General features: G+C 34.7%; 2 protein-coding genes across 2 annotated transcripts; one reads left to right on the forward strand and one right to left on the reverse strand.

The window, feature by feature from the left end:
• Positions 1–1,977: 1,977 nt before the first annotated feature.
• LOC21407612 (cytokinin riboside 5'-monophosphate phosphoribohydrolase LOG5) lies at positions 1,978–5,265 on the reverse strand. Its single transcript, XM_010096292.2, has 7 exons — positions 5,046–5,265; positions 4,696–4,793; positions 4,453–4,483; positions 4,177–4,276; positions 3,986–4,056; positions 3,729–3,872; positions 1,978–3,262 (listed from the first exon to the last, which is right to left on the reverse strand). Exons 1-7 carry the CDS (start codon positions 5,157–5,159, stop codon positions 3,164–3,166), a joined length of 657 nt encoding a protein of 218 aa, XP_010094594.1. The 5' UTR covers positions 5,160–5,265; the 3' UTR covers positions 1,978–3,163.
• A 4,131-nt stretch (positions 5,266–9,396) lies between these two features.
• Positions 9,397–10,122, forward strand: LOC21407613. The gene has a single exon (XM_010096293.1). It carries the CDS (start codon positions 9,397–9,399, stop codon positions 10,120–10,122), a length of 726 nt encoding a protein of 241 aa, XP_010094595.1.
• The last annotated feature ends 5,732 nt before the right edge of the window (positions 10,123–15,854 follow it).

Genomic DNA, 15,854 nt, shown 5'->3' on the forward strand with positions numbered 1-15,854 from the left:
CTTTTCATTCCAGCTCCACAAGGAGAGGAGAAAAGATAGTTGTGTCTGTCTTCAGTTCTCAATAAAAGGAATGGTCACACATAATGTATTAGTTGAGGACTTGACATATATTTATTGTAGATATAATATCGATTTAGAGTATTATCAATTAAAAACACTCATATTTTTCACCGTCAATTTGCATCACATTTTATTAGTTTTACATTTTTATTTTTTCTTTTAATCTGATTTCGCTTAGATTCAATCTTGAGAAACACAACTACCAAAAATAAATAAATAAATAAACAATGATGATAATTATAATATTGGACTTTTTTTTGTAATTCTTACAAAATTAGACCACCGGTAGTCTGTTATTTTTTAACCGTTAGATCTGAATTAGAATCTGTCTATTTTGTATATTTTTTTAATCTGAAATGATTTTAACCATATTCAACTGTAAAAAATTAAGACTGCCGATAGAACAGACTACAAACTCTCTTAGAATTTTGCAATACTCATTTTAGGACAACACGATTCATGTCGTGAGGCTCAAGGAAACTAGGGCCATCAATATGGGTCACGACACGACTCGAAAACGACACGAATTTTGCGGGTTAGGGTTGAGAAAAAAGAGGTTCGGGTCAGAATTGGGTCGACCTGAAATTGACACGAAAAATATGGGTCAATTTCGGGTTGGACCCGCCTAACCCGAACACGACACGAAACTCGTAAAAAACTAAAAAATACATATATTTTTCATTTCATATTTTAAATTTTATTATGAACTTGTGATATCATGATAGTTATACTCAAAATCTTATACTATTATTTGCTTAATTTCAATGGATGTTATTGTAATTTAGTGTGTTATGAATTTTAAGTTATTTCTAATATGTAAAAAACTAAATAAAAGTATACAATTTTCGTGTCAATTTCGGGTTCACGGGTCAATTTCGTGTCACGGGTCATTTTCGGGTCATGTCGTGTCAGCTCGTAAAGTGGTCGTGTCGTGTTCGTGTCGCAGTTTTTAAAAAATTTCGTGTCACGGGTCGTGTTCGGGTTGACTAAAAATTTAAAAAAAATGATCAAAACACGACACGAACACGACACGTGACACGAATTGCCACCCCTAAAGAAAACCAAAGACAGCTAGTTGGAGTTGAGGGGACCACTTGGACAAGTTGAAAAGGCCATTTGCACATGCCACTTTCAACCGTAGAAACTAGAAACTCTTTGCGGAAGGCGTTTCCCATGTCCATTCATATCGTTTCTATTTCGGGCCACACAAATTAATAGACAATAATCATCATATATACTAAATAAAGAACACCTTAATTTAAAAGTAAATTTACACAAAAGTACCCAATCGATAGGCAAATTACACAAAAGTAGTACTTAGAGATATCTTTATCGTCCAAATGGTATGTAGACAGTAGAAGTGCCGAACATGCAAACTGCCAAGGAATGGTGTTAATTTCTACGTTGTGGATAATGTTCATGAATTTGAACAAAAAGTTTTCACAAATATTCAATTTTTTTGTGAGATATAAAACATATTAGTTAAAAATTTTAAATTGTAGTTCAAACTTTGAATCTAATAACACAATATACAATGATAAATAAATAAGACTGCTACTGACCGAGCCGTTCCTCACTACTTGCACATATAAACAAGAAAGTTTTACAAAAAGAGAAATTTTACACTAAATTAATTTCTATTTCTTTACCGGCAAGTTGACGTACTAGAATGGACAAACCTGGCAACGCCATGTCAGAATCTGTAGACGTGCTTCTACAGCTAAAATTTATAAACTCAAGTTAATATTAGATTTATATGATATTGGGCCTTTGTTCATCGTTATTATCCGCATTTAAGCCATAGAACCAGGCTTCATGGAAAACCTTTGAACTGAAAACAAACTGAGCACAATCATAAAAAATAATCAAATAAAGCATCAAAAACATAAAACAAATAAAGTAAATGAGACTGAGATATATAGTGGTTCATGAGAGCTACGTCTACTGTGTTCTTCACTATAAGGATGACGTTGACACAAAACTCAGAATTACACTGCTCTCCTCCCCTGAATTACTCTCTGAAAATAAAAATACAAGCCTAGGCGTCGTAACCCCTTTCTTGGAGGTCTTTCCACTTATTTATAGACCCCTTTCCCCTCTCAACTTCTCTAGTTGTGGGCCTTCACCACTACTACCCAAGACGTGCGTAGTGGGCCTTTCATGTTTCAACGCGTGTCAGAGCATGTCCGATGCCTTCACGATCGCCACCTCCGGCTCCGGCGCCGTGTTGCTCGCCACCTTCGCGATCCCGATGCTCGTCTGGTCCTTCACCGCCCTGATCACCTTCCGAATCGTCATCGGCGCCATCTTCACCTTTTTCTTTCTTTTTTTTTATTTTTTAATTACCGACTCTCCTGCTAAGCTCGAAAACTAGAGTCGAAGTGTGGTTGAAAATTAAAAGCTAGCTGTCTACTAAGGGACAATAGGTTGGATTTGGGTGTGTGGCTTATTAACTTAAACTGTGATGGACAATTGGCATTGATCTAGTCGTTGACGTGTGTGTGGGAAACAATATTATATATAATATAATATTCATGCTTCTCGGGTGGGCTCGGCTTACCCGACCGGACTCGGGCAATCAAAACAGGCCCGCGGCTCGTCTATGGACCTTCTCGGGCTCGGACAGGCGGCTCGAAATATTTGGGCCAGTGGGCTCAAGCGTCGGGCTCAAAATCGGTTTTTTCAGGCGGTCCCGTCTAAAGATTCAAAACTAGCTGAACCTAAGACGTCCCAGAGATTTCGCTTCTAGTCTGATAGGCTCGGCAGTGCTTAACCGATCGAATGTTTGGGTTTGACTAGAAATTTGAGTTCAATCTGAGACTTGGGCACAATCACACGCTTGGACTTAGACTATGGCCAAATCTGACACCAACAGAATCTCCCCCTTTGTTTTTTTTTTTCGTCATCAAGGGAAGTCCACCTAATTTTCCTAGTAGAAGATATATATAAAAAAAAATTTGCATATATACATATATAAAATACAAAAATATGCGAAGGAAGAAATCCTCAATCACATATTTTTCTGAACAAAAGCAACCCATATTATTCCACCACTGCTAGCTGCTGATCACTTTTAAACTTTGTTTTGTTGTGCCTTGTCCGTTTAACGAGCAATATTTGTCTGCAAAGATGCATTCAGCTCCACTTGTTCCGCCTCCCACTTTGCCTTTGCGACCACTCCAACGTGCATTGGAACGTACTCCTACGAAAAGACAATACACGCGTTTAAAACTCGTTCTAAAACGATTTTATTTTTTGTATGAACATAAAAATGAAAACGTTTTTAATTTCAAATAGAAATAATTTTTAAAAATGCATTTGATAGTTTTATCAAGAAATTATTTTTAGTATAAAAAAATTTATTAATGTCTCTATCTCTGCTCGAGAGATGAGAAAACGAAAATAAAAAATAAAAAACGACTAAAAGTCATTTTTTTATTTCTCTCTCATTTTATACTAAACCAAAAAATTATTTTTATTTCCGTTTTAGGTCTTTATTGCGCCAAATGACGTTTTAAAAACGTTTTTTTTTTAAACGTAAAAAATAAAAACGAGATCAATTCTTAACATGGCCAATGTTCTTTACTAAAATTTAAAATAAAAGGCCTAAAAAGCACATACAAAAGGAAGGAAATTGCCCAATATCCTTTACAGAAACTCATACGCACCTCTAACTTTTGAACAAGTTCGCGCGCATTAGAAGCGGAGACCATTATATTACGCTGAGAAGGCAAGATAAAGCCGTCGTTCACTGCTTGGTCTATGAAGGTGAGTAGACAATTGTAATAGCCCTCAACATTTAGCAAACCCACCTAGTGAATTAATACACATATATTATTTATTAATTATAGATTAATATAGATGATTGAGAAAATAAGCTATCAAAATCTTTAAGCCACAGTTAAGAGACATGAAGTAGCTTTACAGGCTTGTCGTGGATTCCAAGCTGGGCCCACGTAATGACTTCTAATAACTCTTCCAAAGTTCCATAGCCACCTAAAAATTTTATATAATTACACTAATTTTAGATAAGAATAGAATATGGAATAATTACCCATCATATATTAAGAGAGAGAGAGAGAGAGAGAGAGAGAGAGAGAGAGAGAGAGAGAGGACCTGGAAGAGCAATGAAACAGTCAGAATGGCGGGCCATCTCAGCTTTCCTTTGGTGCATGTCTGCTACTGCTCTGACCTCTCCTATTGTTTCCCCAGTTATCTGCTAATTATTAATCAACATTATTAATAAAAATTTATAATGCACATATTATTATACATATATCACATCAACAAATTGTTTGTTTCATTATTATAACCACATATATAAAATAAAATAAAAGTACTGTTGATTCTCAAGAGGAAGAGAAATTAAAGTTGGGAAAAACCAGCACAAACCTCTTTACGCATCAGAGTTTTGGGGATGATTCTGTGACCATTAGAGAGCAAAAGAACCCACAGTCAAAGAGACGTTTTTCAATTTATCTTAGGAAAAAATGAGCTTAATGTATAACCCCATTATTAAAGCCCAATGTCATGACTTAATCATGGTATCTAAAATCAATTGCCAATATATATTTATATATATATATATATATAATACACGTACACGTACATACAAAACCTTATACGTATGCGTACCCGAGTACATGACCACCACCACGATGGACCTCCTGAGAAACCAAGCCCATTAGTCCAATACTCCCCCCTCCATAAACGAGGTCTAACTTCCTTGAAACCTTCAAAAAATTTGTTTTTTTTTTTTTAAAGAAATTAATTAACCCACAGAAAAACTTACTGTGCATGACAAGCCAAATTTTTGAAAGCGAAATTTCTAGTTCTTAATCACCAATTTGTTTTTTCTTTACCCATGCATGGATAGTTAAAGTTTCAATTTAAGAACTAGGAATTTTGCTCTATCATCATTTTTTTAATCAAAATATACGTGTATACCTATATATATATATATAGACACACACAAATACACATACCAGCTCTTGGCCGAGTTCAAGAGCAGCATCACGGTAGCAATTTCTTTTGCCAGAACTGCTTCCACAGAAAACACAAACCCTTTTGAACCTTGACTTCAAAATCTTCTCCTCCATCTCTCTCTCTCTGCGGTTTTTTTTTTAACTTTTTTTTTTTTTTTCTTTTTCGTATTTGCTTACTTGGCCTTTGAAGATTGTTCAAATGATTTTTTTATTTTTTTATTTTTTTTATTCAAGTGAGAGGTGAGAAATACCAAAACAAGAACGAAGCAATAGGCATATTTATATACGAATATTAAAACCCAATATAATCAGAGAGAACAGGGATATCCTTTCATTAAGGAAATCCGGTAGTGCCACGTGGACAGAAGCCGGAGCACTTCTCTTTGTCAAATTCGCCGACAGGATTCTGTTATCTCCACCAATCCTCATTTTTTCTCTTCTTATCCACTTCTAGTTTTCACACTTTTTGCGTTATTTCGCCCCCCACAACTTTGGTAATAAACCGACACGGCAATTTGCTTCCTAATTACGTCACTCATGTGTAGTAAACAGATACTAATTTATATAAACTTCCATAAAAAAAGATACTAGTTTATAAATAAATAAATATAATGACTTAAAAATTTCTTGGTTAAAGTCACCTAATTATTTAATTCAATGAACTAATTAAGTGAAAAAAAGGAGATTAAAGAAAATATTTTACTTCTATTGCATTTATTTTTTACAATCAAATCATATAAGAACAAATTAATTAAAAATATAAAATTGACAGTAATTTGGTAAAAATCTGTCCGTCCAATATTATGTGTACGTATATTAATTTGGAGTACTAATGTTTCAAGTGGTACGTTTTCATATGCAGCTAATTTCACGCTGTTGATTGAGTTAATAATTCGTATCCAGATTCTTTGTCTGATTTTTAATATCTCAATTCATATCTAACTAATTTAAACCCGTTTAGATGGATAATCGTTAAGTGTTTTTGGGTTTTAAAGCACTTTTAGAACAAATCATCTCCTTATAGTGCTTATGAAAAGAATTTTTATTTATATTTTTAACTTTTTATTTGTGAACAACAAATTAAATATTTCATATATATCATTTTATTACATTACTTTTTATAATAATAAATGCTTTTAATTTTTACATATTCAAAAGCTCTTCTTAGATATAAAAGTATTTTTTCAGTCAATATCCAAACACTAATTAAAAAGTCTAAATTTATGCTTATTTCTTTCTACTATTTAAAAGTACAAGCACAAACTATCCCAAACATACCCTTAATTTCCTTTTTAAACTTCATTACATGTGCATAATAAATTGAAATGGATATGTATGTTTTTTTCCTTTCACTAATCGGGATTTAGTCTTCATCTAGGAGTAAAAAAAAAAAAGAAAAAAAAAAAAAACTGCTACAAAGTGTCCAATAGAGAAACAAAGAAAGAAGCGTATGGGAAATAAAGACGGACGTGCTTGACCGCTGATAACATATGAAAAGCTAAAAGCCATTGTCGTTTCTTTTGTAGATTACTTCTAAGACTTCCTCCCTAGCCACAGACAAACCCGGAATTGGTAAGGAATATTAAAGACTAGTTCCCATGTTGTTTGAATTTATGATCCATTGAACATTATCATTTATAATTACTTCTTTTGTTGTCTTTGCTGTTGGTTGAAATCACTTATTTGATGAAATTTATTAGAAAAAAGAAGATAAATATCTCTTAAAGTACGTACGTCTGAATTTTTATCACTTACTCTTAATCAATAATATTTTAATTAAATTATTATATTAGGTGAAAAAGATATTAATTAAAAGTAAGAGGTAAAAATCCAAACTCATGTATTCTAAAGTTAAATTTAGCAATTTTTTCAATTCTCTTCTTCTTTTCCTTAATTAGGAAACAGTGTAATTGGCTTATTATGCTAACTTTTGCATATTAATTACTTAATTTGACTTGATTAGAACAAAAAGAGGGAGATCTAAAATGAAAAGAATTACACACGAATGCATTGTGCATTTTTGCTCTTAGAAAAGGGAAGAAAAGATACGGAGCTACTCCTTCTTGACATACATTGCTCACGAAAATATTCATTATTATTTTCATTTTCTTTAAAAAATACAAAACAGAAATAAAAGTGGAAGGCAGCAAAGGTTAAGAGCTCGTTTCGTTCGCTGATTTGAATTTTTAATTTAAGTTGATATGTTATTTTATATGAAAATTTTTTACTCTAATAAAAATATTAAATGTGACTGTTTATAATAATTTTTGAGCCTAAAAGTTACTCGTGGAGACTGTGGATTGAGATTCATTGGTCCTAGTCCTACTTCCTAGGAGACGCCTTTTACGTGTAGAACTTTTCTTATTACTGCGAGCGAAAACGACATCCAACTTTTGTCGCGCCCAATTACAACTAGGCAAATGTGGAATTTTAAGGGAGTAGTGGGGGCTGTCCAGTGTGTTTGGTGAGGTTTTTCCACTACTAGAAAAAGAATTTACACCGACTTTTTGGCTAAATTCTATTGACAACGATTGACTGAGAGTCTAGGATTAATGTGTTTTTAATAGAAATATTATTTTTATTTAAAGTAAAAATAGAAGTAGAAATATAATTTAAAAGTTATACATTTTAATTTTTTAAAATAATTTAAAAAGTACATTAATTTATATATAAAACGTTTTTGTACACATTTATTAAACACTATAATTACATCATTTATTGTATAAAATACTTTTTAAGAGTTTTAAAAGTAATCCTAAACACATTTAGTGTGATATAATAATCAATTAGTGTTTGTCACTGACTTATAGGCAAAGGTAGGTAAGACTCTGCCTAATTAAATTCCAATTATTGAAAGTTGTATTGTACTATACGACTTAAAAGAATCTACAACTGTTTTTTTTTTTTTTTTTTCTTTGGAGGGGTTCAAATTGTCAACATTAAACATCACCGTCATATATATCTTCACACAAAATTTCTGTACCACACATTGCAACAGCGCTATGTCATTGTGAGGGATGATATTGAATAGCTAGTACTATTTTGTGCATATAGCATATGCATGTATACGTGGTGTTGAAATATAAGAACTGATTTTATTCCTCTATATTTGGAGAAGAAGATAATTAAAGAAAACTTTTTGCAGCGCCGAAAATAGTATTAGAACAGGACATTTTAATTCAATTAATAATTAAGAAAACGTATTTTGTACGCTTTAAAATAGTATAATTAGTTACTTAGTTTAAAAATAAATTAGAAGTTTTATTTATTAATTTGCAGTTTGTTAGAGGTACTACTAAAAAACATGAAACTAGCTAGCTACATACAAATAAATTTAGCTAATTAATTATTCTTTCAAAAAAAAAAAAAAAAAGCGTTAGTTTACTAATTCCTTCTCGGATTTCTAGTAATTTGCACGCACATGACACGTGCTATATTTTTCTACAAGCTGGCAATTTGAAAACTTACATGTATATACTCACATCTTTCAGATTTTTTTTTTCCCCACTGAAAGATAAGATATATCTTATTATTAGAAGACTCTTATTAATATAGTTTAAGATTTTCTTTTTCAATATATCTTCCAACTCAAACAATATGCATTCTCATGTTAATGTAGTATATATCATCAACTGCGTGCGAACCTTCAAATGAACAACTCACCGTCAAAGTTTCGCACGCCCACATTAGTGCTATATATATATATATATGCTATATAGATCTTGATTATCTCATGATCATGAGATTCCATGTCAGCTAAAACGCAAACAAAACTTCTGAACAGCCTGTAACTAATCCTTACAAATAGCAAGCAAACCCTTATTTTCTAAGCTCCTCAATGCCAAAACCTTGTCTTCTTTCCGCAAATTAAATAACTAAGCTGTCACCCTCTCCGTCGTGCATGTATAACCAGCATTATCAGTCACATCAACATTAAACACATATCCCACGTATATCCAAACAACTATATATTCACGGACATGCATAATATTGTGTCTAAATGTGGAAGCTTCCTTGGGACAAATCGGTCTCCTATAGCTGTAACCAATTCATGACACGTACGTATACCAGTACTTCTTCCGTACAGGGAAGGATACTTGATACTTCCCTATTGTATCCCATTTGTTCCTTCAAGATCTCAGATCTGTTCCTGGATAACCTAGCTGTCTAGTGTCTCCTAGGCTTTACTATAAATCCATGAAAAAATGTTACATCTTTTGATTAATTCATATATTGCACATATAATTTCTCTATATACTCCCACACACAAAAAAAAAAAAAAAGAAGAAAAAAAGACATTTACCCTAAAGTGCTCTCAAAATCATTATTTTGAGGCTTTTGTCAAGAAAACATGGAACGCTTGAATTTTGAGGCTCTAAGGAACCTACAAAACAGCGCCAATGGCCTACTCCACTCGCCTACAATCCAACAGGCACTAATCGACCACCGGCAAGAGAAATGGGTTCACGAGGTCTCCGAAGCTTCTCTTCGAATGTTGGACGTTTGTGGGGTTTCCAAAGACGTCCTTTTGCTCGTGAAACAACACCTCCAAGATCTTCAATCCACGTTACGTCGAGTGAGCATTGGGGAATTCTCAGGCGTCGAAAGGAAAATCGCCGCTTACAATTGCTACAGAAAGAAGCTAAAGAAAGAAACCCTAAAGTGCTTGAATTCGCTTAAGGGAATGAAGGGCAAATCAATCATTTCGGACCCTAATAAGGCGCCCGTAGATGAGTACAACCTTATGGTGGTTGTGGATGTGCTGAGGGAAGTCAGGGTGACAAATATCTCCATTGTTGAGTCTTTGTTGTCCCTCATTGCCAAGCCTTGGCTTGATCACCACAAATCGGCTAATAAAGGGTCTATTAATATTAAAATCAATATTCTAGGGTCAAAATTCAAGCGTGTGAGTGGACAAAGTTTGCATGATATTGGTGATGCAGTGGAACTTCAAAGTGCGAACAAGAGATTGAAGGCGGTGGAGATCACTATTGAATGCGTTGGGGTGGAGTTGGAGTGCATATTTAGGCGTTTGATCCGTACAAGAGTTGCACTCCTCAACATACTTACTAATTAACTTGGCAATTAATATCGATTAGCAAAAAATTAACTTCGCTATTAATATCTTTATTTATATTAATTGTTGGCCTGAAAACCCAGTTGTGATTATATTTGAGGGGTTTGTTTGTAACCTTGGTTGAATTGTTTACAGCTTATAATTTAATTCAGTTTAGTTACAGTCTGTGTCTAGTACTGTATTTAGTCCTAATTATTATTGTAACTCCATCATTACAAAATGTAATTTTTTCATTCTTTATAATTAAGTTTTTTTTTTTTTTTTTTTTTTTTTTTTTTTTTTTTTTTTTTTTTTTTTTTTTTGCCATTATTGCAGAATAAATTGCGCTGGTTTTGTTTTCCCTTTACTGATCTTGATTTGGATTAATGGTCTTCAATAGGCAAACCTTTCTTTTTTCTTTTTTTTTTCCTTTTATTTCCTTCTGAAAGCCATCCTGAGGAGTTTTATCTCATAAATCACTGTATGATAATGCTTCTCTTAGTAATTGAATGAAAAGTTATGACGCACAATATTTCTTTCCCTCTTCTTGCGTTAGTGGTGAAAATTGCAGTACTGATTGTTGATACCAGAATTTCTCACACACCGATGGCCCACCGGCGAAGTATTGTCCCCACTTGGGCCCACCGTGACGGGTGGGGTTTTGTCCATTCGTAAAAGGCGCCTCGCTGGTAGGAGGGGTTGGCACTCTGGTACATATACCTCTCCAGACCCCCGTCTCCAACCGATGTGGGACTCTCTGATATCAACAGTTGGCGACTCCACTGGGGACGTTTGGCCACGGCCTGCCTTCCCAGTCCCCCGTCTCGGGGGGCACTGTTGTATGCCAAGAGTCCCACATCGGTTGGAGACGGGGGTCTGGAGAGGTATATGTACCAGAGTGCCAACCCCTCCTACCAGCGAGGCGCCTTTTACGAAGGGACAAAACCCCACCCGTCACAGCGGGCCCAAGTGGGGACAATACTTCGCCGGTGGGCCATCGGTGTGTGAGAAATTCTGGTATCAACAGTTGGCGACTCCACTGGGGACGTTTGGCCACGGCCTGCCTTCCCAGTCCCCCGTCTCGGGGGGCACTGTTGTATGCCAAGAGTCCCACATCGGTTGGAGACGGGTGTCTGGAGAGGTATATGTACCAAAGTGCCAACTCCTCCTACCAGCGAGGCGCCTTTTACGAAGGGACAAAACCCCACCCGTCACGGCGGGCCCAAGTGGGGACAATACTTCACCGGTAGGCCATCGATGTGTGAAAAATTCTGGTATCAACACTGATAATCTTGTAGCTAGTATCAGAATAAAATAAAATTAACTATATATATGATTAATACATAAATTAATGTCAATCTTTGACTGATGAAATGACTGAGAAATTAATATATGTAGCTATACCTACACACAACTGCGAACAAAATTTAGAAATTCATTGGTTTTTAATCACCGTGCATGAAGACAATTTCTATAAAACGATTAAGGAAGTTATAGGGATAACTGAATTTATGTGTTTGTTTAATTCCATGAATGATTAGTCAGCCTCTTCATTGTTTTCTCATCTGGATACACGAGTTCATGAGTTTGGCTGGACGAATGGAGAAGTTTCTGCCAAAATTCCGTTCATGTGGAACTTTCCATTTTAATAATTTTATTGTCGTTTGATGTTTCGGAGATCAGAACTAGTAAAACTTATTATAATAATTAAACACACGAAAAGCCTTGATATATAAGCTGATTTAGGAGACAACATTTAGGCAAAGAGCAAGCATGACAACCTAAAGTGTTGCGTTTCTTGAGCTAGTACTACTCTAATTAATTAAACATCAAACAGCGGTACGCATTACTTAATTTTAGAGTCTAAACCTTGTTTACTTGAAGGAATACAGCACACGATTGAATAATCTTCTTTTTGTTTTTGTTTGTTTGTTTGTTTTTTTTGTTTTTTTTGTTTTTTTTTAAGGAAAACTGGAAACCTGTAACGCCACGATATATTTGGGAGATATGACTTTTCCTAACCATTTGCTATGCTCTTTTGGGTTAATAATTGGGAAAAGAAAAAGCTTCTTATTAGTGCAAGTAATTTAAAAATAGTAGTCTGAATAATCTCCTAACCATTTACTATGTCCCAATATTGACAGTTTTTTTTTCCCTAATGCATCTTTATAATAAGAAGAAAGAACACTTTGACTTTGAGGCCCAACACAAGTTACACAACGACAGCAATACTGAATATTGATGTTGTATAATGGTTCCAAAGGTGGAAAGGGTAGAGATGCAAGAACGGGCCGGCCCGTTCTCCTTAGGCCCGCGTGGACCGGGCCGGCCCAGCTCACGAATTTATAGGTCGGGCCGGGCCGGCCGTATAAAAATGACCTCGGTCCAACTAACACCACGTGCCAATTTTACGTGAGCCAGATTGGGCCGTACCGCAGGCCAGGATGGGCCATGCCATGGGCCTTGAATGGGCTGGCCCACTCAAGGCCCATTTTGGCCCATCATGAGTTTAGATGGGCTAGTCCACAATTTTTAATTTTTTAATTTTTAATTTTTAATTTTTAAACAAGCTAATAAATATATAAGTTTAAATAGTCAATGGAAATATGAAAAGAGATATTTTATTGACGATTACCTCATTAAATAAACACCTTTATAAGAAAAATCCAGTGGGACAAAGCCTTGGTAAAGAAAAAATAGTACAATCAGGATAATTATACATAAGATGTTGACAAAATTACTAAGAAAAAGAAAAAAAAACATGAAGATATTATGGGCCTAGATGGTCTGGGCTGGGCTGGCCCATCATGGGCCTAGACGAGCTAGCCTAGCTTGGCGAATGATTTTCCATGGGCTGTGCCGGGCCGGCCCATTGGCCAATATATGTTGGCCCAGCCCAACCCACCAATATTTATGGGCTGTACCGTACCTTAAACAGTGACGGGCCATACCAGCGTGGCCTATCACTGTGTCAGGATGGGCCTGGGCCAGCTCACAGGCCTCGGCCCATTGTTGCATCTCTATGAAAGGGCATACTGATACTAGATAGCATCATAAGGGATAATCGCGTGAACACGCTGTAATTCTACAATTGGAGGGATTTTTTTTTAAAAAAAAAATTTAAAAGAGGTGTAACAAGTAAAATGAGGGGTGGTTTAAAAATGTGTGTAAAAAGTATAACATAAAGTGATTTAGTTATAAGGATTTTTTTAAAAAAAATTTAGGCTATTTTGTACGAACACCTTCTGAAGTTTTTGAATTTAGCTATTTAATCTCAAAACTTTTTTTTCCTGACAATCAACCCCCAGAACTTTTAATTTTTGACACTTTTAGTCCTTGTTACTCAAATTCATTAAGGCCCTATTCATTTCACTTATTTGAGTTTTGAATTTGAATTTTGTTACACTAAAAAGCTCTCAGAAACAGTAAAATCTAATAAGTTATAATTACATTAAGTTCAAGTTTTTAAATGTATTTGTATTGAAACTAAACAAAAATGAACATCATGCCCTTATTAGGCTATCATTTGCAAGTTAGGTGCAAAAAAGGGTCAAAATTTTAATAAATTTGAGCAACAAGGGTTGAAAGTGCTTAAAACTATAAATTCGGGGTGTTGATTGTCAAAAAAAAGTTTATAAACTAAATTGCTAAATTCAAAAAGTTCAAGAAGTGTGTACAAAATAGTCAAAATTTTAGTAAGTGTATAACAAGTAAAATGGAGGTGAGTTGTGAATGCGTATAAAACATAGAAAAAAAAAGTGTTAATAGACGCATTTCAGATTAAGTTTGATTCAGTTCATTTAAGATCATCTATCCACCTAACTCCTAGAAATGACCGGAATCAACGACCGGTCATCGAAGCATCTGGTGGCAGTTGTTGGTTCTAGCATAATATGTAATTTGGTAGAATATAAATCTTTTTTTAACTGTGATTTTGATAAAACGTATTTTTGTTGATCTTAACTAGTTCTTGAATAGTAGAAATCTAAATAAATCTTCATAGTATGTGGCTGAAATTTAAAGGTAAAATTTTTCTTTTTTGGCATTTTTATAAATTGTTCTAAACTAAATTTCAATTTTTCTCTAGTCCACTTTTTCGTGGAAGTTATATTTTGGTCAGTGGCGCTTTACTCCGTGAGAGATTATTATTATTATTCTTATTATGGTGATTAGTCCTGCAATAGTCACAAGATTCCCTAAAATTTAACCCCTCTTAATGGTTGGAGTAAATTCTACTTTTCTAAAAATTCACGGACTAAATTGCCGAGAAAGTAACTTCAAAGAATTAAGTGTCAAACTATGACCGATTCAAGGAATGCAAGTGCTAAACTCCCTTTTTAATATTCAATAAGCCGAAATTATTGGTTCCAAGGACTCCCCAAGCCACGACTTAATTGATCCTTCAACCAGGCAGACATCTTTATTACCCAATAAGTTTTATGAAGGCCGCTATAACCATCTTTTTAAGGATAATTCATGCCTTCTGTTATAGGACTCTTTATATGAAGCCAAAAAAATTACAAAGCCTATTACACTATTCTTTAGTCCTGAGAAATCCAAGTTGTTGTGTCATGAATTAAAATACTGATTAATTGGAGTGAACTCTCAAGTAACTACCAAGAATAATATGGAAAGTAAGAGGCATCAAATGCCGTTCATGGGGAAATAAACTCATAACATGATTTAATTGGAAATTCAACCGCCTTCAACTCCATTGTGTCCTTAGAAAAGGAAGACAAACACACCAGCATGATAACCAAACAAGTTGAATGTAGTCTGGTATCTGAAAGATAAGCCTCTTTATGAACAATGCATTTTATTGATCAGAAAATAACGACTATGTTCCAGAAAGCATTTGCACTAACATCCTATGAACAGAGCCCTTCTGCTTTCTCACTGCGGTTCTTCGCCAAGATGATTGCAACTAAAAAAATTAGAGCATGTTCAGTTTGTTAAAATGATGAATAAACAAAAGTCACACGCATGGTTAACCAACTCGTGCAATCTTCAATTACTTCCGAACTCTCTAATGAAGGAGCTTTGAAGCAAGTACTAGCATAGACAAGCATAACAGAGACCATTATAGCACGCGGCAAGTGTCAAACCTTGTAGGCAGCTATCTAGTCGTGCAAACAAGTAACTATTAAAAATCAGAAGCATAATCAAAATAGTTAAACTTCTGACTAGTCATACAGGCCCATCAAAGATGCATATATTTTCCATTAAAAAGGTATTTCAGAAACTCGACACTTTCCCTTAAACACAAGTACATGACAATTAGTACGAGACATCTCTGGCTGCCATAGTGATATGATTATGTTTATTCGGTATTACCAAATGCCTTCTCATGGATAAAAATTTTAAAAACCTTAAACATAAATATGCAACAGTCCAGTCATCTAAGATATCTGACGCATGCGTGACCCTGTTAAATAATATGACCAATTTCACACTTTCAGGTGTAAATCATAACACTCTGGAGCATATTAGACTAAAAGAAGAATGGAAAAAGAGATACCTAATGGCTAATGCTCATGCCCGTGGTCATCATGGCCGTGGCCCTCCCAAGGATGCCTCCAACCCTATATTATCAGATACCGTATGAAAGTGAATCCAAGTAAGAAAATTGGAATTAAGCTTCAATACAAAAATATCTGAGACATGATACAAACTTACCAATACAACAGGACCATCCTGCTTGGCCCTGTACAAGATTCAAAACCTGCGGAATAATAAGGAAAAAACTTTTTTTA

This window comes from Morus notabilis, unplaced genomic scaffold (assembly GCF_000414095.1).
Source record: "Morus notabilis unplaced genomic scaffold, ASM41409v2 Scaffold314, whole genome shotgun sequence".
NCBI classification, from domain to species: domain Eukaryota; kingdom Viridiplantae; phylum Streptophyta; class Magnoliopsida; order Rosales; family Moraceae; genus Morus; species Morus notabilis.